The sequence below is a fragment of the Dipodomys merriami genome, unplaced genomic scaffold, assembly GCF_024711535.1.
Source record: "Dipodomys merriami isolate MVZ:Mamm:240054 unplaced genomic scaffold, mDipMer1.0.p SCAF_7, whole genome shotgun sequence".
NCBI lineage: Eukaryota > Metazoa > Chordata > Mammalia > Rodentia > Heteromyidae > Dipodomys > Dipodomys merriami.
In genome coordinates, this window is record NW_027206290.1 from 2,143,042 (window position 1) to 2,166,237 (window position 23,196).

Sequence of the window (23,196 nt, forward strand, 5' to 3'; positions counted from 1 at the left end):
CATGATTCTTCATTTATGTCCTATAACTAGGCCAAGATATATTTTATAAAATAAAATGCATTAGATAGAAATATACATGCACAATGTATTGTCAGACTGCTTTTGATTTCATGTGACTAACACATTTTCTAGATAGATAGATAGATAGATAGATAGATAGATAGATAGATAGATAGATAGATGGATAGATATAGATAGATAGATAGATAGATATAGATAGATAGATAGATAGAGATAGAGATAGATAGATAGATAGATAGATAGATAGATGTGTAATAACACATTCTAGTTTGTTTTTCTTTTCTTTTTTTCTTTTCTTTCTTTCTTTTTTTTTTTTTTTTTGATCCATGTGGGGCCTGATGGGTGCTGTCCCTCAGCTCTTCAGCTCAAGGCTAGCACTCTACCACTAGAGCCACAGCACCACTTCCTGCTTTTTCTGTTTATGTAGTGCTGAGTAATCAAACCCAGGGCCCCATGCATGCCAGGGAAGTACTCTACCACTGAGCCACCTTCCCAGCCCCACATTCTGTTTTGTTAACTGAAAAATATTTTAAGCTGTTTATCACATCCATTTGAAAAATAAATTGTTCTTATTTGACATCTCAATATTATCTTTTGTGGTACAGCAGAGTGACAAATTGAAAAATCATACACTTGCTGATTTTACATATATTTATTTCTACATTCTGTTCACTCCTTTCCTGTGATTTTCTGGGTCTCTAATTGTTTTGTAACCAATACGTCTAATTTCTAATTTATGTATGCATTTTTCTTCTTGCTCAGATACATACATAGATAAACTGGGTTCATGGGAAAGACATTAAAGGTTAATAAAAATAAAAGCTAGAAATAGACATGGCTTTCTTCATTGACTGTATCCATCTGCTTCCTCACAAAAGGAAGAATCTCTGCAACTCATTTCTGAAATTTAACTTTAACTACCATAAAAGGTTAAAGCCATTTGAGATTTTCATTTAATAAGGTTTCCTTTTTTAAAAAAAACATTTAATTATTTTATTTTTTGTCAGTTGTGGGGACTGAACTCTGGGCCTGGGTTCTGTCCCTCAGTTCTTCAGCTCAAGGCTAGCACTCTAGCACTTGAGCCACAGCACCACTTGTGGCTTTTTTCTGCTTATGTAGTGCTGAGGAATCAAACCCAGGGCCTCATGCATGTGAGGCAAGTGTTCTACCACTGAACCAACTTCCTGTATTCAACCAATGGCTTGCTAGATAACAAAATTCATATGCCTTTTATACTAGTTCTTCCTTTATCACTTTCTTTCCAAAGCTAATAAAAAATGACTATTCATATACTTCTACTATGTATCCCTTTGACAGGAATTTATTTTGTAACTAAGGCTTTTATGTCCTTCTGCATTTAGTTGTTAAATGAAAAGTAGCATTTTTACAGTAACCTCAGTAATTTCCAGTTGGAAATGTGTCTCCTAAATTATTAATGCAGACAAAGCACTTTGTTGTATAATAAAGTGACACTACACCTATAAAGACAAATTTGTATTTCTTTTTTTTAATTACAAATTTGTATTTCTATAATTACATAAGCAGAAATCATTCACTTTATTGGCTTAATGGACTGTGTGTAATGGAATGAAATTCTTCAATGGTGTGGCATGTGTCTTATCAATGAGCACGCAGTTTTGGAAGATGTTTATACATTTATTCACTGAACAAATACTTTTAAAACAATTTATGTGTTCCAGATACTATATTAGGTGCTGGAAGGAATAACTAGATCATGCTTTACCACTCATATCTGTATCCCATGTATATCTATCTGATTACAACTTAGGACCAGAAAATCACCCAAGATGTAAAACCTCTTTTTAGTATGTTGAAAATGTGGCTAATTTTGTTCTGCACTCTATGAAGTGACCTATAGAATAACTAAACCCTAACACAGAAAGATTTTAGTATAGGACTTAATATAAGATTTTTTTCCCTGCACTTTTCCAGTTTCTGGATTAGGGGAACCATCCTGATTTACATTCACATTTTCAAAAGACTCAGTGTCTTCTGATTTAATTTCACATAGTGATTTACACTAATTATTACTGATGCCTTATGCAGGTGTACAAACTAATTTAATAGATTCATTATACCAGTTAAAATTAATATAAGAAGTAAAAATAGGGCTGGGAAGATGGCTCAGTGGTAGAGCGCTTGCCTTGCATGCCTGAGACCCTGGGTTCAATTCCTCAGCACCACATAAGCAAAAATGAAAAAAGCCGGAAGTGGTGCTGTGGCTCAAGTGGTAGAGTGCTAGCCTTGAGCTGAAGAGCTGAGGGACAGTGCCCAGGCTCAGAGTTCAGGCCCCACAACCGGACCCCTCCAAAAAAAAGAAGTACAAATAAATCTCAAGGTTTGAAAAACTAGGAAACAATAGAACAAAATGAAAATAAAAGTATTCATAATAAAATGATGAGTTTACCAAATGAATGTATTGATAAGTTTGACAAATATTTATTTGGGGATGTTGTAACAAAAAGCATTGCTATGTTTATTGGGAAAACTTTTTCAGAAAGTACAATTCTCAAAAATTAGAGTAGTGATTTACTTTTTTTTTTTTTTTTTTGGTTGGTCATGGGGCCTGAACTCTGTGTCTGGACACTGTCCCTCACCTCTTCAGCTCAAGGCTAGCGCTCTAGCACTTGAGCCACAGTGCCACTTCTGCCTTTTACTGCTTATGTGGTGCTGAAGAATTGAATCCAGGGCCTCATGCATGCAAGGTAAGCACTCTACCACTGAGCCACCTTCCCAGCCTGTTATTTATTTTTACTACAAAGATGGTAAGCCTATTTACCAGGGTTTATATTAATATGGGCTGTAAGGAGAATAACAATAAATATTTAGATAGAAATATTTTAAGGAAAGGGCAAAAAAGTCTTTGAAAAATCAGTATTATTAATTTTTATCCTATATGCAGGACAAACTATGAAAAGTCTTTATTGAATTTTCCAAGTATTTATTTGTTTTGGAATCAGAGTTCATATTTAAAGATCCAAAAGCCTGATGTCAGTGGCTTATACCTATAATTGTAGATACGCAGAAGGTTCAGATCTAAGGTTTGTGGTTTGAAGCCAACCCAGGCAGATAAATCTGACAGACTCTTCTCTTCAAATAAAACACACACACACAAAAAGAAAAGCCAGAGTTAGAGGAATGGCTCAAGAGGCAGAAACTCATCTGTGAGTGAAAAAGCCAAGTAAGGAAATTAGCACAAAAATAAATAAATAAATAAATAATAAAGATTTTAAAAAGAGTGAAGAATTCATTTGTGCTTAATTTTTTAATTAAATCTTTAAATCACAGTCTAAAAAAAAAAATCACCATCCTGTCTTTTATAGATAAGCTCCATAAATTTCCTCCAGGTTCACTGGAATGTAAAATTTCTTCAAAAAAAAGAACATTTAGCAATTTTTGGCAGCCAGATTTGAAACAAATCGAACTGTCTCTTCTTTAGGTAAGGAGTAAACCAATAATCATCCAACTAAAAACTAAACGTTGTAAGGTTGGCAATTAATTTGATATTGTCAGAAAAAAAGATGGAAGTAGATAAGTTAGAATGACTCAGATTCCAGCGTGAGCCTCTGGTATTACCAGCCCACTGGCTGATAATGGAAGGTAGGCTGCCAGCCCCTCAGCTCAGGCTCAAGGAAAGTTGTGCATTGCGCGTAGTGTGTGAGGTGCATGAGCAACCTGTCCCCAAAGTTCTATAAAGATTCCAAGACATAAAGCTACAAATACTTTGTTGCACCCTTCATTGTCCATGAATTTCATTCATTGAATTCTATGAGACAAAGGACCCTAGACTACACCTGATCAAAGCTGCATCAATAGGTTGAACAACATTTAAATGCCATTGATATCAACGGATATTGTGGATTCATTATACATTTTTTTCATCTTAAACTAATTTTTTAATATAAGTGGAGGAAAAAGTGGCAGAGGAAGAGTTAGACAATGAAAGAGAACACAGAAGAAGAGCGCTGTCCTTGAGCAAAAACAAATCGCTCTTGTCTTATTTTTGATATTTGTGGCTAGATCTCCATGCACTCAGTATATTGAGGTATTTCCCATCCCAATCAGCCTTCCCCAAGTAGAATAAGATCATTTATAATAAACGTTTTATCCACATAAATAATCATATATTCAACTGCAACATGGCAGAGATCCCCAAACCACTAGGTTGTTATTAATATACTTTTCTTTGTTTATGTTTCAGTACTTTTGGCACATGGCTTTCTCAGGCCATTTTAGTTTAATATTAAAAGTTCCATCTCAATACATAAACAGTGGCATGGCAGAGATGCCTAAATTCACAGAGTTTCGAGATATTTGTTGCCCCAAACTGTGAACATGCAAGTTGTCTAAGTGTTCTCTTTCATGCTCCTGTCTGCATTATTTCATTAGATAATGAAATGGGCTGCCCTTTCTGTCCATCGCTAGAGCAGCTGGAGACAGCATTTGCTACCTGGCAGAACTTTCGTAGAAGGATCTTTCTTAGCAGCAGATAAACCCAGGGATCCAAGATCTGGTTCAAGGAAGCCAGACGAACAGCTATTAAGAAGAAGTTGCATTCTTTCGGCTTTCCTGCTTGTGTCTTGCAGTGTTCAACTGATGTCTGATTGAAGATCATTTTCAACATCATTATCTAAGAAAGAAAGACAAATCATTATGAGAAGGATTAATAAGGTCATATATATCTGCAGAGCATCTTGCACCTACTGGATTTTAAACAAGTTGGTTGCATTGAAATGATGACAGCAACAACATTTACAGACACAGAACACATTATATTATATGGATTGTCCTACATCTTTCTTTGCTGTTTGACATGCTGTAGCTTTGTAAATGTGTGTGTTCTCTAGCTCTTGGTCCTTGGAATTTAGGAAGATTAGAAATGACACATTACAAAATTAGCCAAATTTGTGTCTTATAGAAAACTCCAGTACAGTGAGACCCAATGAGAGACAACTCTAACAAAAACATATTTAAACATAAATGACACTACTTCTTAAAAAAATTCCTCTGAATAAAAAGCAAGAAACAAAAAAGGAGAAAAATATTATAACAAAATTGCTGTTATTAATATTGCTTAGTATTTTTGTATCTTTAACTTGAAGGCAACATTTCAATTTCTTCATTTTGTACTTAACAACTGACATAAGTATGATTACTACCTCCTTTCTGCAATTGCAGCAACAAAGATTTAATAAAGTTAAATGACTGAATCGAACTTAAATATAAACTTACTAAATATCTTACCATTTTTTAGTTTCTCTCCATACATTAAAATGCATAATCCATGATGATGGGAATTTAGGACTATTTATTCTCCCCTCTAGCAGATTATTAGCATCTAGACCAATATTTATCAGATATAAGGTGCCTAACAAATACTTGTGAATTAACAAACATTTAGTTTTGGAAGAATATATGGTATACATATGAATATAACATTTTGCATGTACATATGAATATGACATCTTGAATGTACATGTGTTTTCATAGTCATGAATCGTGATTTTTCACAAGAGGAAAATAATAATAAGTGTTCATGTGCATATGAAAAGATGTTCAAACTAATTTTTAATCATCAAAATTAGAAATGAGGAACCATTTTACACTTACTAGATGAAAGAAGAAATGTGACACTACAAATGTTAGTATGTGTTGCAAGAACTCTGACACACTTAGAGTGAGAATCCAAACTGGAGCTTGGAATTCTAGCAGCAGCATACACTCAGATGGTTCATGCTCTGGAATAGATGCTTCTGTTTCCCCAGAATGCAAATACTGAAGCTCCAACACCCAATATGATGGCATTAGATAGAAGGTAGGGCTTTCAGGTGGTAACTAAGCTTACATTCGGTCATGAATATGGTGGCCATAATGGGATCATCGTACTTAAAAGAAGATGAAGGGGTACCAGAAGTTCCTCTCACTACCTTGCTATAAGGATAAATCAAAAAGATAGTTGTTGAATGAAGAGGAAAAGGAGTGACATTGTTAAAAAAGAAATGTACTCTTTTTAGCCGGGCGCTGGTGGCTCACGCCTGTAATCCTAGCTACTCAGGAGGCTGAGATCTGAGGATCGCGGTTCAAAGCCAGCCCGGGCAGGAGAGACCGTGAGACTCCTATCTCCAATAAACCACCAGAAAACCGGAAGTGGCGCTGTAGCTCAAGTGGTAGAGCGCTCGCCTTGAGCTGAAGAGCTGAGGGACAGCGCCCAGGCCCAGAGTTCAAGCCCCACGACCGACAAAAAAAAAAAAAAAGAAAAAAAAAGAAATGTACTCTTTATCTGAGTATGTAGCATTCATGCCTCTGTCCATCACCTTTACAGTATCAATAAAAAATTAAAAAAACATAAAAGAAGATATTTCTCATAACTCCAAAACGGGCTTCCAACAGGAATCAAATCAGCCAGCACTTCAATCTTGGACTCTCTAACCTCCAGAACTCTCAGAATATGTGTCTGTCATTTGAGATATCCCATGATGGTATTTTATTCTAGTAATATGAACACCAAGTATATACGAAGTCAATTTATCAGAGATTCAACTTTCTGAATTCCAGCTCTAAATCAAGAGTGTCTTCCCACTCTTGACTGGATAAAACTTTAACTTAAAGATAATTCCTGCTTTGACATTTGTTTTAAGTATTATATACCACCAAGTAGCCCACAGGGGTTCTAATGTCAGCTATATCTCACTGGTTTAGAATAGGTCTTTATTCTTTCCTACCTCTTGGCCTTTATAATTGTCTCCACTTCTGAAATACTTTGTATCTTATTAACCATTTCAACTTCTGAAAATTCCTTGTCGGCCTTTTCTGATCATTACAAACCTCTGTCCTCTGGAGGCTTACAATATGTGGACATCAGATAAAAACCTTAGGGTCCACAGAATTACAGTGGACACTAACCTGTCTTCAGGGTTAGTGAACTTTTCCACAAGCAAATGAACAAAAGAAGTGTTGACATACCTGAATATTTGCTCTGACAGAAAGGATATTTAGCTACTAGGTTTGACCATTTTCTACTCTTCTTGGCAAAATGGGCTCTACTATACATTAAAGTTTCATATATTAGTTTAGTATTAGTAAATATTGGGTTCTTAACTCCCCATGTTCTGTCTTTTTCTACCCAGCTGATAATTAATGGTTGCAGTATAGATAATTAAACTAGAAAAGAGAATTGGGTCATGGGATTTCTGATATTGCTAATTCTGTCCTGTTGTCTCAATTTACTAATTTTTTATGGTCCTGGAGCTTAAGCTCAGGTCTTGTGTGTTGTTCTTGAACATTTTTGCTAAAGGCTTCCAGCTCTTAGATGATTAATTGGAGATAAGAATCTCATGGACTTTTTTGCTTGGGTTGATTTCAAATGTTGATCCTCAGATCTCAGCCTCCAGTATAGCTAGGATTACAGGTCTGAGTCACTAGTGACCAGCTCCCAATTTTATTTTTTAAATACAAGTAAGAGTAAAGAAGCAGGCAGGAAGGTAAGTACAAAGACAAATAAGAGAGAAGAAAGTTTACACCAACATTCTCAAAGGCTATAAGTAGACACTGATCTCCAGGCATTTCCCATTTTCTTATTCAATGGCAGCTTATTCTTAATCTGCTCACTGGCAAAGGGAACGAGAACTACCAGTCTGACCTATAAAACGAACTCAAGCCTTGGGATATAATTTCTGGTCATTGACTAGGTTGCCCCCCAGTATGCAAACAAAATTACCACTCTGTAAAAAAGAGGAAGGAAATGAGGAGAAAAACAGGGAGACAGCTACATATATTCTAACCCTGCCATTTCATTCATAGAAGTTTTTCCAAGGAGTTTCATTCAGGAAAAGCAAAACTTAGCTATGCAACAAAAACTGTTTAGATAGCCGGGCACCGGTGGCTCACGCCTGTCATCCCAGCTACTCAGGAGGCTGAGATCTGAGGATTGCAGTTCGAAGCCAGCCTGGCCAGGAAAGTCTGTGACTCTTTATCTCCAATAAACCACTAGGAAACCGGAAGTGACCCTGTGGCTCAAGAGGTAGAGTGCTAGCCGTGAGCTGAAGAGCTAAGGGACAGCGCCCAGGCCCAGATTTCAAGTCTCACAACCAATTACAACAACAACATAAAGTTTAGATAAGCATTAGCTATCAAGCAACCGAAGCTCGGGGTGTAGCTCAGTTTTTGCAGCACTTGTATGGCATGAACAAAATGCTGGGACTGATTCCCAGTACCACATTCAAAAAATAAATAAATAAATAAATAAATAAAGCACACTTCTAACATCTGATATGAAGCTCAGGTAAGTACAACTGAGTCCTGTAACAGTTCAATGTAGAAATTTGGTGAAAAGCCCAGAACATCACTATTTTAATTATATGAGTTGTGGAATTATATGAGTTTTTAATTATATAAGTTGTGGAAGCAATATAAATTATTAAATAATTTCTTATAGAGCAATAGTTATTAAATTTTGTATGCATGTTAAACCATTTTGTCACATAAGAAAATCTTCTATTTAAAGAAAGTAGATGCTTACTCCTCTCATTAAGTGCTGTGTGTTATCATACACCAAATAATGAACAAAAATATGTTCATTATTCTGTCTTTCCTACTTTAATAAACCACCAAAATAATTTTTGTGTAGCTCTCTTAGCAACTTACTTCATTCAGTGGTCTAATATATTTGACTAGTTCCAGAAAGTCTTCTAGATTTGGTCTAATATTATCCAAAACTCACTTTAACTTTCATTTTCTTTTACACCATAACGTATTTCTTTTGTTTTTTATGATCAGGGAAATTAAAAAATTACTTACTAAAATGATACTTCAGCTACTATACACAGTTCTTTTTTAAAAAATTACTTTTTGTGAGATTAATAATTTTAAATTATTTTATAAGGCTAATATAGGTTTACATTGTTTAGTACACTGCAATTTCCTGTAATTTCCTATTGACAATGCAATGATTATGAAATTATGAAATCAAGCTCTGTAAGTAATAGCTGGCACATGAGTAGACACTCTAGCTTTTCCCAGAAATCAAGAGACGTGCAATAGGGAGATAATTAGAATTAGAAAGCAGTGAGCATGATACTGCCATTTCCAAATGAGGGCAGAGATGGAGTAGGGCTCCAAGTCCTCATCTAATTTTGAACATAAATGTAAACTTGCATCTCTTTGTGGACTTTCCTATACTTGAGGAACTAAAAAGTGATTACAGATATTTGCATATGCATTTGAAAAAAATTGACAACTGTCCAGACTTTGAGAGGAAACTTTTGGCATGAACAAAGATTTCTAGCAGAATTTAATAATGTTATTGAAATTCTACTCCTTATACAGAGAAGGGACAAAAAAAAGCAAAATTCTACCAGTGCAGAAGTGATGTTTTCAAAAATAAATGCATATATATATATATATATATACTTCAAGAATATGCTTCTGAACATCTACATACAAGAAATGATCTGAGGTTGACACTGATAAAGATGTATTGTATTCATAAATTGATGTGTTGAATTGAAACCCCTCTGTAAACTACTTAAAGGCCTGAACTCTGGGCCTGGGCGCTGTCCCTCAGCTCTTCAGCTCAAGGCTAGCACTCTACCACCTGAGCCACAGCGCCACTTCCGGCTTTTTTTCTTTTTGCTTATGTGGTGCTAGGGAATCGAACCCAGGGCCTCATGCATGCAAGCACTCTACCACTGAGCCGCCTTCCCAGCCCTTAAAGTTAAACATAAATAAGCAATATAAATTATCTCCTTGAGAGAGGTGAGATCAGTTCCTTCTGGACAGAGGTATAGCTCTTCTAAGAATATCTTCTCCAGCTCCACATAACTTCCATAGGCCTTCTTGCCTTCCTCCTGGTCATCAGCTGGAATGACAGCTGTCCATACTCAAGACAGCTAAAGCACAACATCTACACAATTCTACATTCTTGCTTACTGTCAAGTGCAAGTAATTTATATCAGCTTCAAAGAGAAAAACAAGTTGTCCCTCCACTAGTAAATGTGCAAAGAATAACCAGGAAGAGTGTTTTAATATTCAGCACAGATTTTATTTTTATCACATTGGCACTTTTTAATCACACATTTTAAATTGTTCAGTATTTCACATCTTTGTCTATTGCAGGGACAGAGGATTGAACTTAGAGTCTCATGCTTGGTAGTCAGGCACCCTACCAGTTAGGCTGTATGCCTATATGGTTCACAAGTTCCTTGAATTATATAGGCCATACAGATCTACTGAAGATGATGAATAAATACATTCAGAAAAACTAATTTGTAGGGGAGGGAATAAGATTGGTTATATCTGCCCTTAGGCTCCCTTTTGGGATGTTTTCACTTTTCCAGTTTATTCCTAATATGTCTTTAAGGAAATAAATTCCAAACAAGCCAACTTTTCTTTTATGTGTTTTGTTTTCCATAATTCTCTGTGGTTAGGCTATAGGAGAATAACCTGATCTACTGGAAATTCCTGCTATCATTTGACAAATGTGTTGTATTATAATACATGGAAACCAGTTTGGGTCCTTTAAACCACTTAATTACATAGTTTGAAGGATTTTCCTGTGAAGAAGCTTCAGTCTAGATTTTTAAAAAAAGTGTAGTCTTTCAGTGGGCTGGCAGCTCTGTTTTCCAGGTGTGAAATCATCTCTGTATCCCAGATTCTGCTGTTTCAGGAGCTTTCTTGCTTGCTCTTATCCAAACACTTCAGAAATGAATGGCTTTAAAATATATATTTTTAATTATCAGTAGTTGTGTTCCTGCATCTGTACACTACAATGTAATTTTATAGAGGCTTAAAGTAACAATGGATTAGAGCTGAATATTCTTGCTGGCTTTGACATTATTTATGACTCCAAGGGAGTCCTTTGCTCTCTGGGCTTTATTAAATTTGCTCCTCAACCATGTGCTAGAACTGGATGGCTCTGCATATGTTGGTATGGTTAAGCCATGCTAGGACAATGTTGCAAATGATGTGCTATAAAAAGTAAAAATTCCTCTTTAGAAAACCTTCAAATGCATCTTTTGATTAAGGATTAACAAAGGAGAGAAGAAAATTACAAAGTTAGAAAGTACATAGTCTGAGAACTAGGGGTGAGAGTCACAAAACTTTGGAGCATATTTTTTAAAAAGAAATAATAGACAGGCAAATGCACTGACCAAGAATTGGAGGCCTTTCAGTAATCTGACTCAGTTTTACTTTTGATTTAGTCTTCAGTTACTTAACTTTGATCTCTACCACGTGATAAATGAATGCTTACTGTATATCTTCTCCATCTGGTAGTGTACTTGCAAAAATTAAGATAAGGAGTAATGAGCATCTTCAATTTTTACAGCGTACCTCTTCCCACCCCCCAGGCACTCTTGCATTATGGTATATACATCAGAGTGCCTTAACATTCAGATGCAGAGAGACAGTAGATGCTCAAGGAAATAAATATATCATATATATCAGCATATCATCATATATATAATGTACATATATAAATATGTACACTTTTCTTAAATTTTAACTTAACCAATTTTTTAAAAAAAGATAGTGCCAGTGGCTTAAGTCTGTAATCCTATCTTCTCAGGAAATCTGAGGACTGTAGTTTGAAGCCAGTCCGGGTAGAAGTAGTGCATGACACTAAATAGTCTTGGATAAAAAGCTCAGGGATAGTGCCTGGGTCCTGTATTCAAACCACAGGACTGGCACATAAAAACACAAACATCATAGAAAGAGTTTGGTAGTGAACTTTCACTTTCAATTTCATTGAAGAGTTGGAGGAGTATTGGTGTGAGTTTTGCTTTGAAGTCCTTATAGAATTCCTAGGCTTTTCTTGGGTGAGAGGGCTCTTTTTGCTGTTTCTGTTTTGATGCTTGATATGGGCCTGTTAAGTTGGTTTAAATCATCTTGGTTTAGTTTGGGTATGTGTGTCAATATTTGCTAGAAATTCATCCATTTCTTCCAAATTCTCAAACTTATTAGCATAAAGGTTTGAGAAGTATTCCCTTATTATGTTCTGAATCTTGGTTGTTTCTATGGTGATGTTTCCATTCTCATCTCTGAGTTTGTTTATTTAGGTGTGATCTATTCTTTTTCTGATAAGACTTGCTAAGGGTCTGTCTATATTGTTATTTTTTTCCAAGAACCAACTTTTTGTTTTTTTGGTTCTTTGTATGTTTTTTTTTTGGATTCTCATTTAATTCTGATTTAATTTTAATTATCTGTTTCCATCTACTGGATTGGGGTTTAGCTTATTGCTCTTTTTCAAGGGGCTTCAGGTGCTTGTTAAATTGTTGGTTTTAGATCTCTCTAATTTGTTGATGTAGGAACTCAGACCTATAAACTTGCCTCCGAGTACTGCGTTTGCTGTGTCCCAGAGGAAATGGTACTTTGTGTATTCATTTTTGTTAAATATCATGAACATTTGAATTTCCTTGGTACTGGAACAAGAACAGATCTGAAGATCAATGGAATAGAACTGAAGACCCAGAAATGAACCCACAGACTACCAAATCTTCAATAAGAGAGCTAAAAAAAACAGAATGGAAGAAAAACAGCCTCTTCAGTAAACAGTGCTGGCAAAATTGGTTAACCACCTGTAGAAAACTAAAGCTAGATCCTTATATATCATCCTGCACCAGATTCAACTCCAAATGGATCAAAGACCTCGAAGTCAAAGCAGACACCCTGAAAACATTACAGGAAGGAATAGGAGAAACTCTAGGGCTCTTTGGCACAGGCCCAAATTTTCTTAATAAAGACTCAGAAACAAAACAAATCAAAGAAAGGTTAGGCAAATGGAATTGCACGAAACTGCAGAGCTTCTGCATGGCAAAGGACATAGCTAGCAAGATCAACAGAAAGCCCATGGATTGGGAGAAGATCTTCACTAGCCATATAACAGACAAGGTTCTCATGTCTAAAATATACTTGGAACTAAAAAAATTAAATTTCCCAACACAAATCCTCCAAGAAACAACTGTTCCATTCATAAGTGGGCTAAAGACTTAAAGATAGACTTCTTTGAAGAGGAAAGAAGGATGGCCAATAGACACATCAAGAAATGCTCAACTTCTCTAGTCATAAAAGAAATTCAAATCAAAACAACATTGAGATTCCACTTCACCCTAGTTCAAATGGCTATAATCAAGAAATCTAATAACAACAGATGCTGGAGGGGATGTGGCCAAAAGGGAACCCTACCACATTGTTGGTGGAAAGCAACCAAACCACTTTGGAAAGCAGTATGGAGGTTCCTCAAAAGACTCCACATAGAGCTGCCCTATGACCCAGCAATCCCACTTCTGGGCTTTTGCCAAAATGATCACAAACAAGATTATACTAAAGCTACCAGTACAACTATGTTTATCTCAGCATGATTCACCATAGCTAAGATATGGAACCAACCCAGATGTCCCTCAGTAGGTGAATGGATCAAGAAAATGTGAGATATATATATATATATATATATATATATATATATATATATATATATATATATATATATATATATATACACACAATGGAATTCTATGCCTCCATCAGAAAGAATGATACCACCCATTTGTTAGAAAATGGAAAGACTTGGAAAAAATTGTATTAAGTGAGGTAAGCCAGACCCAAAGTAACATAGGTCCCATGGTTTCCCTTATTGGCAATAGCTAGTATATGTCTAGGATAATCTTACCAGACAAGCAGAAAGGTCAAAAGCTATGTACATATGACCATATAAGATGAAGCTAAGCAAAGTGAACCCCCAAATGAACCTTAAACAACAAGAAAAATTTTATAAGGATTGAGGGACAGATACTGCTCTGACTTGGAATATCCAGCTCCTCACCATACTTAACCAGAATAGTTTTATTTTGTCTGTTTCACTCAAGATATTTATTGAGATGGTTTCTTCTGCTAAAATAAAATAAGTGAAAAGTCATTGGTCAATGTAATACTATCTAACAGACATTATTTGATTAAAGCCAAAATGTGAAGTACATGCATATTTTTCTGTTTTCTTGTAGACACGGCTAAAAACAAAAGATAAAAAGATATGAATAATTGGTTAAATATATTTTAATGTGTCCAATATATCTGAAATAATAATTCCATCATTAAGAAGTTTATATATGATTTCCACTCTAATATTGAATCTTCAGACTCTGGTATATACCTTACAATTATAGTATATCTCAACTTGGAACAACTGCATTTCAAGTGTCCAATATCCACATACATTGATAATATTAGACAGAGAACACTTAGGGGTTCATATTTCTGAGGGCTTCCTACAGTTATCTTGATTACATTGCATTGGTATCATTACTGCAATGTCCATGATTGCTGTCTATTCAACACACATTCCCCCACATCCCCTTCTCAGACATGAACTTAATATCATTGGCACCTGAGGACTTCAGGCCCAATTCTGTCTCTAGCTACAAACGTGAACAGCCAAGGAGTTCCAAAAACAAGTTTCCTATGAACATATCAGAAAAAAACCTTCCTATGTAGAGAAGTTTTTTTAAAAAACTGCTTTCCCTTCCTTCCAGAAGCTAATTGGGAAACCTGGCCTCACGTCCCTTCAATCATTCAAGGGAAATGAGACACAGGATGAAGCCAGCACTGAACTCCAAAAGAGAAATGGGGCAACAGGTTGTCTCTTACACGTAAATGCCAAGCCTTTGTCCTAACCAACTCTGAAGGCTACCTTCGGACTTGACACCATATCATCTTCAATAATAAATGAGGCCAGGGGCTGGGAAGGTGGCTCAGTGGTAGAGCGCTTGCCTTGCATGCATTAGGTCCTGGGTTCAATTCCTCAGCACCACATAAGCAAAAAGAAAAAAGCTGGAAGTGGCGCGGTGGCTCAAGTGGTAGAGCGCTAGCCTTGAGCTGAAAAGCTGAGGGACAGTGCTCGGGCCCAGAGTTCAGGCCCCAGGACCGGACCCTCTCCCCACCCCCCCAAAAAAAAAATTAGCCAGTGTAAACACAGTAAAACTTCTGAGCACCTCTTGAAGCATTATGCTTGTTCATTTCTTTGTTATTTTTACTATTTCTCTATTGTTGCCAAAAGCCCTCTAGGGACCTTCCCATTTTTTTTACTTTTTGGTACACTAGGCAACAGAGCAGCTGTTTTCTATTGCTCCTACCCACTGTTTCTAATTAGCTTCTCTCTATTACAAAAACAACACTGTTTCTCCCCTCCTTGTATATCCTAAAGGTATTATTTTAGTCTTCCTCAGAGTTTTTATTTTTTATTGCCAACAACAAAGTAAGAACAATCAAATTAGTTCAAAAAAGAAAATGTATAATGTCCTTAATGTTACCATGTTTCATTGTATTAAGAGGAGCCATTCCTCTTTAGATGGCAGTTAGAATGTCATTTGAGTTAAAAAACAAAAACAAAAACAACTGAGGATTTAGTTCACTCAACATCATCCACCAATCTTAAAACACATTGTTTACTCAGAAGATGAAAAATAAAATTAAAAGATGACTATCATTTGTGTTACAAGATTGAGGTGAAGCTTACAAACCATTTATTTGTCTGAAACTCAAAGCCAGGACTTAGGCTTCAATCTTCTTGTCCAAATTTCATCTCCTTTCCACTTATTAGAACTTCTCTTTTTCATTCATCTATAATAACTTATTGAGTGGCTGCTATTGGCCATGCAGATTTATTAACAAATAAGAAAATACATCTGCTCTTAAGCACCTTATAATTTACAGAGAGCCAGATATAAATATATTAAAAACAGAGAAGACATATAGGATGATGGTTAATTGCTTAGGCAATGCATCAGACATCTGGATTTGTTTTTGTTTTTGTTTTTTTTGGGGGTCCGGTCGTAGAGCCTGAACTCTGGGCCTGGGTGCTGTCCCTCAGCTCTTCAGCTCAAGGCTAGCACTCTACCACTTGAGCCACAGTGCCACTTCCGGCTTTTTTTCCCTGCTTATGTGGTGCTGAGGAATCGAACCCAGGGCCTCAAGCATGCAAGGCAAGCGCTCTACCACTGAGCCACCTTCCCAGCCCCAGACATCTGGATTTGAAGAGAGGCTCTGGTTTTTGTTAGTTTTGTGACCTAGGAAAGATACTTGACATCTTAAAATTGGTCTCTTTCTCTGAAAGCAACCATAATAGTATATCTTCAAAGGTTGTTGACAGAACAAAATGTGATTATAGCTGTAAAATACAACAGCTCAGTGCCTTGTAAAGTGAGCACTTGTCTATTTGGGGGAATATTCTCATTGTCACAAATGTAAATATAACTGTGTGTGTACAACTCTGGTTTGAAGAGTACATTAAAATCCTTTGGGTTCAGAGAAGTTCTGTCCTTTCCTTCCCCTACTATTTTTTAAAGATAAAGACTTCATATCTCTAAGGCTGAAATTGTGTGAATCATTCTAGAAACTGCAAGTTGATTTTATGATTGAAGGGAAAGAGGCTGGAGGGAGAGAGAAAATATCGCATTGCTGAGTCTGGCTACGTGCAAAGTCCTGAGGTTTAAGCTTAGGAATCCAAAGCCCTGAATGTGGGTAAGAGGGGGCTAGATAAGGAGATGTGGTCTCAATGAGGTTCTCTAAGGCCTTTTCTCTCATCCATAATAACAAGCAAGGGGGGAAAACAAGCAAAGGGTGAAAGTAGGCTTGCGAGAATCCCAATTGCACTGTATCATACTGGAAGTTTTATAACTGTCAAAACAATTTTTCTAATTTTGACTACAGTCAAACACTTTCCCACTAAGCAAAGAGAACTCAATAAACAGTTTTGTTTTATAAATAGTTTAGTAAAAGAATAATATTTATGAGTCATACCAGCTGAAACATATTTATCACTCTGTGGTGTTTCCAGCCTTCAAGACACAGAATTGGATTAAATAAATTTTACATTTTTACAGGAAGCACTTCCTAAATTACAAGTATCATGAAGAAGTGAAATTTTCTAACAGATTACTGATAGACAAATGAAACTTCTTGTCACTACTACAGAGATTTTCAGAATATGTTCTCCAGGAACGCAGCCTCCTAAAGTCAGTTAATAAATAAATAGAGATTCTACAGTAAGTCTTTAATCACTGTGATTAATTAGCCTTCAGTTTTCATAATTTTCTGCTATTCTCAGTTAATCTGTTCTTTTCTACATTAAGTAATTTGAAATGTTTTAATAAGCCAATAGAGTACTGCACAAAGGTCTAAGGTCTACTAATTACTTGACCAACAAAGGTGTGTGTGTGTGTGTGTGTGTGTGTGTGTGTGTGTGTGTGTGTGTGTGTGTGTGTGTGTGTGTGTGTGTGTGTGTGTGTGTGTGTGTGTGTGTGTGTGTGTAGTACCAGTCCTTGAGGCTTGAACTCAGGTCTTGGATGCTGTGCCTGAGCTCTTTTGCTCAAGCCTAATGCTCTGCTACCTGAACCATAGCCCCTTCTGGCTTTTTGCTAGTTAACTGGACTTTCCTGTCTGGGCTGGCTCCAAACTACAATCCTCATATCTTGGCCTCCTGAGTAGCTAGGATTACAGATGTGAGCATTGATTCCTGCTACTGTATTTTCTTTTGAATTTTCCTATATATTGTTGAAAAATGGAAAAGTATCAAATATATAATCTTTCATGAAGATTAAGCTAGACAATATATTGAAATTTATTTCTCAAGTCCTTTCAAATAGTAAGTAGTCATTCAGTAAATAGTGGTCTTTTTATTCTATTTTTTTTCAATTTCCTATCCACAAGTCTCATTGCCACTCCCTAACAGATCAATGGGTAGGGACACACACACACACACACACACACACACACACACACACACACACACACACACACACACACACACCATGCCATCACTAAGCCACATGATTGTTGTAACATAAGAAGGATGTAGGTAGTAGAAATGAACTTCTAACTTTTATTACTTATACTTCTACTTAGGACTCTTTTTTTTCCCCATTATCACCACCCATTTCTCAAAAATCAGCTGCTGGAGGTTCTGGTCTTTCCATTGACCCTTTGATACATCCAGGCATGCACCAGAGATTTGAATGTTAAGAGACTGACACAGAGCACATAGCTTTTACATGCGGGCTTCACCATGATGGCATGTGGTAAGCACTTTATATCATAGGACTCCAGCTGTGTGACCTGCCACTCAGCAACTAGAGCATCCTGAGTCCTGCCTGCCTTTTAACCTGGCTTCCAGCTTCCTGTTGACTCTATAAGCCCCCAGAATCTCCCAAATCTATTCTTTGTGCATGAGTCATAATCTGCTATTTGCTACCCAGAACTCATGCTAGGGAGGCTAGAGCTCAGATGTCAAATATTTCTATGACTCTTTTCTTTCCTTTCTTCCTCCCTCCCTCCCTCCCTCCCTTCACTCCCTCCCTTCCTTCCTCCCTCCCTCCCTCCCTCCCTTCCTCCCTTCCTTCCTTCCTTTCTTCCTTTTCTTCTTTCTTTCCTTCCTCTTCTCCTCCTTCCACCTCCACCAGTCCTGGAGCTTGAACTCAGTGCCTGGGTGTTATCCCTGAGTTTTTTTGCTCAAGGTGATTGCAGCTCAACTCCGGGCCTACCCCCACCCCAACCCTGGTAGTAAATTGTAGGTAAGCAGCTTATGGACTTTCCTGCCTGGACTGGCCGGCACACAATCCTAGATCTCAACCTCCTGAGTAGCTAAGATAATAGGCACGAGCCACCAGCACCCAGCTTCTATGCCTCAAACTAATGACCTATAACACAATTTAACTAGAAATGGAGACTAAAGAATTTTGAAATTTCCCCTAACTTTGTTTTAATAGGATGAAAACTAATATTAAGAAATGTACTTTTGGATCCAGGCACACCCTTATTCTATTCTTGGAAGAAATTACTACCAATAAATAAATTCAAGAAATCTGCCACCCAGCATGCTGGCCCTTAGCACAGCCACTGATTTATAAAGAGAGAGTCAGTTGCCAAATTCAAATCAGACCCAGACTTCCATTCCCCCTTTATGGAAAAATTAACAAAGAACTTCCTTTTATTTCTCTAGTCACCTCATGATGGTGCTGGTGGAGAATTTGTGAGCTTTTGGAGCAATACCTCTTTTTTGCCATAAACTTCTCATTACCTCTCAACTTCTAGAAAATTCTTTGACGCTGAACTTTTAATTGTAGCTTAACAAGAGTCATATTCATCCTTGATGAAGCAGGAACAGAGCCTATTGTCACCTATAACTCTTCCTTGTTGTCACCAAATAATTCAAAACAAAAGCAGGAAAGAAGTAGGTAGGAGTGAGGGAGGTGGGGGAGGGAAGGGATAGTGGGGGAATAACAAGGGAGGGAGTACTCATTGCCTTACTCATGTAACTGTAACCCCTCCCTACAGCATCTTTACAATAAAATAATTTTTTAAAAAAGAGCATGAAAGAAAGGAATGTAAAATATTATATTGCTATTCAGTAAAATATTACATTGAGTAAAATATTCAGTAAAATATTATATTGCTATAAAAGCAAAATTAAAACTCCACATGCAGACTGTAAATATGAACATAGCAACTTGAAGCTTTGAAAAAGAACTCAGGACCTAGCCAAGAAATTGAGAAAAGTGACGTCTTAGTAGGTTCCTTTGAAGCGGGGCCTGAATTGGAGATTTTGACTGGTGAGAAGCCAAGCTAGAGATAGAATCCTGGCTTCAGTCCTCCACAAAGCCACCAAAATATATGTGAACCAAGCATACACCCTCTCTCATTTTTATGTCTTTGCTGAAGCAAGGTTTTATTTGGTGTCTTTTGCTTGCAGCAATACAATAATGATTTTAAATGCAACTAGAGGAATACTCTCGGTTTAGGAAAAGAAAAGGCAAGCAATAATTTAATAACAAATAAAATAAACAATTCCTTCTGAGACCTGGCCTGGAAATGAGTTTAGTCCATTTTTTTAAATAGAGATCGTATTCTTATGAAACTGTGCCAACTTCTGTGTCTCTGTGGGACTGTTCCGACTTACGCTTTGTAGAAAAAGAAAACCACAACAGAAGTGTGAGAAAGAACTTGTATCCTGACTCTTCCCTTTATGTAGGCAAGCTCAGAACAATCACACCTTTCTCAGGGAGCTAAATGGGAAGCCATTTTTGGATAGCTTGCCATCTTACCTCTAGAGGCCCGGAGAGAAAGAGAAGGTTCTAGCTCACAGCCTTGTGTCAGGGTCATAGGATGGGGATCCTGGGGACACTGTGGCTCCAAAATGCTTTGAAAATAAAGCCAGTTCACTGCAGTCTGAGCTGTCATCATCTCTTCCCTGGAGAACCTCAACAGCCTTTCTAATGGGTCTCCCTACTCCTCTGCTTTCTCCATTTCAGTCTCCGGAAGCCTTCAGAAGCATCTTTAAAAAATATAACTGCAATAATGTCACTCCCCTGCTTCAAATCTCCCAGTGTCTCTCACAAACTAATATCTACACTTCTAATTTCAGAAATTAGTTTAGACACCACCAGATCCCAGCATGTTCTCCAACCTCATTTATAGCATCACCTCTCCCTCTTGCATCATTTCCATCACACTGGCCTTCTTTCTTTCCTTTTAATTAGTTTTTTTTTTTTAGTCTCCTCAGCTGTACAATGGGCTTTCACTGTGATATTTTCATATATGTAATCAATGTATTCCCAATCAACTCCATCCCCTATATCACTGCTACTCAGGTCACTCCTTTATTAGCCAATTTTTTTTACCATATTTTCATTCACCCTCTGGTGCCAACCTATACCTGGACACATTGGCCTTTCTTCTAGTCTTTGAACATGACAAGAAATACTGCATTCCCTTTGCCTAGAGTACTTTTTCTGACAACCAAATGTTATAACATAGAAGCCTTATTCTTGACGACTCAATCTATAAAGTTCCTCTACTGCTATCTATCTCAGCAAACAGCTCTACTTCTGTAATACTGCTTGCCACAATAAGATTTCTAGGGTATTTATTTGTTGCCTCTCTCCTTCCACTAGAACACAAATTTTCTGAGAAAGAACATGAAATTCCCTCACTCTCCACTGTCATGTATAATGTCTCCAATAAAAAATCCACAAATTCATGGATGGATTAATTAACTCTAATGTCCTTCATTGAAGTGTTAACAGAAAATAACATTGGTAACTTGAGTTAAATTTAGGATTGTTCTGATGAGTGTGATGGGGCTGAGGTTGAGTTTTCTGGTCTCAAGCCCAGACACTGGGGCATAGCAACGGATCTGGGATTTGTTCATCCAGGCCTCTGTCCATCAGGTAAAAGCTGAAGTTCCCCCCAAATGTCCTCTCACCCCAACTCCTTCAGCAGTAAATCCAGTAAAGCAATTTTGTTTTTGTGGCAGTCCTGGGGTCTGAATAAAAATCTTTAGCTTGCTAAGCAGGAGCTCTAGCACTTTTGCCAAACACCCCAGGACTCTGTTCTTTTGGTTTTGGTTATTTCTGAAGTAAGGTCTCACATATCTGCATGGGGGTAGGCCTCAGATCATGCTTCTTCTAGCTCTGCCTCTAGTATATCTGGAGCCACAGCATTCTAACTTTATTGGTTGAGATAGGGGGTCTCACTGACTTTCTTTCCTGGGCTGGACTCAAACTTCAATCCTCCCAATCTCTACCTCCAGAATAGCTATGTGACATCCCATATGGCCACTTTTTCTGGCCAGCAATTTTTAAAGATAAATCTGAGCATATGAGCACAGAAGTTGGTCTCTGAACCAGGAATTCTGACAACTTCCCCCCACTCCGTGATACATGATGATTATGAGATTCCAATGAAGAACTGTTCAAAATTGAGACAGAGTGTTCATCAAAAAAAAGCACAAGCTGAACACCAGGGGCTCACACCTGTAATCCTAGCTACTCAGGAAGCTGAGATCTGAGGATCATGCTTGGAAGTCAACGGGTCAAGAAAGTCCTTAACACTTATATATCCAATTAACAACCAAAAAGCTGGAACCAGAGCTGTTGTTCAAGTTGCAAATTGCTAGCTTTGAGCAAGAAAATTCCCAGGCACAGAGTTTAAGCCCCAGCATACACACAAAAAGAAAAATGGCACAAGTAGCTCCTCCTCCTCCTTCTTCCCCTTCTTTCTCCTTCTCCAGCCCCTCCTCCTCCTTCTTCCTTCTTCTTCTTCCTCTCCCTCCTTCTCCTCTTTCCTCCTCCCTGTTTTCCCTCTTCCTTGTCCCTCCTCCTCTTGCTCTTCTTCCCCCTCCTTCTCCTTCCTTCTCATTTTCTTCCTCTTCTTCCTTCATCCTCTTCATCTTTCTCCTCCTTCTTCTCATTCTTTTTTGATAGGTGATAAATCATAGCTAGCACTTCTAAGAACAGAAAGGGTAAGGGCATAAACCAAACAACAACTGAACTTGTTCAAGAATTTAGACATCAAGGAAACTCTGGACATAGAGAAAGCTTTAGTATCTGAATCTCTGGATTCCTCTGTCTGGAAATTCCATGAAGAGCCTTGGTGCTCTGAAGATTTCACATGACTGTCATGGGCTTATGGTATATTGCTTTGTGGGGAAAACAGAGAACAATTTGGAAATGAAGCTAGTCGGAGGCAGGTGCCAGTGGCTCATACCTATAATCCTAGCTATTTAGGAGGCTGAGATCTGAGGGTTGCCATTCAAAGTCAGGAAAGTCCTTGAAATTCTTATTTCCAATTAATGAGCAAAAAGCCCAATATGGAACTGTGACTTGAGTGGTGAAGCACTAGCCTTGAGTGAATAAAAAGCTAAGGGACAGCACCCAAGTACTGAGTTCAAGCCCCAGTACTGACATAAAAACTGTCTGCTAGATACTAGAAGTAATATTTGTATTTATAGGGGGACAGAAAAAAAATGAAGCCATTGCCCTCTTTGGATTACTTTGCTATTTGTAAAAGACAACTTTTCCCCAGAGATCGTTTCTCTTGATTGTGCCACTTGAGCCAGTCCCAAGATATAAAAACAAATTCTTTTTTTTCTTTTTTTTTAATTGTGAAAATACCGTATAGAGGGGGTTGCAATTACATGGGCAAGATAATGAGCACATTTCTGATCAAGCATTGTTGCCTCCTCCTTTGTTTCCCCTTCCCATCCCTTCCCATCTCCCACCCCCAAAAACAAATTCTTATTTCTCATCTTCAAAGCCATCTACCAATGTGGTCCTCCCTCCCTCACACGTCAATCAGTATTTAACTTACAGTTTTTCTCCACATCGGCAA

The 23,196-nt window shown here is 37.3% G+C and overlaps 1 protein-coding gene across 1 annotated transcript in view; it reads right to left on the reverse strand.

Annotated features, from left to right (window-relative positions):
- Positions 1-23,196, reverse strand: part of Ptger3 (prostaglandin E receptor 3) — a 72,896-nt gene that overhangs the window by 34,887 nt on the left and 14,813 nt on the right. Inside the window, exon 2 of the mRNA XM_070007060.1 lies at positions 4,493-4,672. Within this exon, the coding sequence (XP_069863161.1) occupies positions 4,493-4,672 (180 nt within the window). The remainder of the gene's footprint in view (positions 1-4,492; positions 4,673-23,196) is intronic.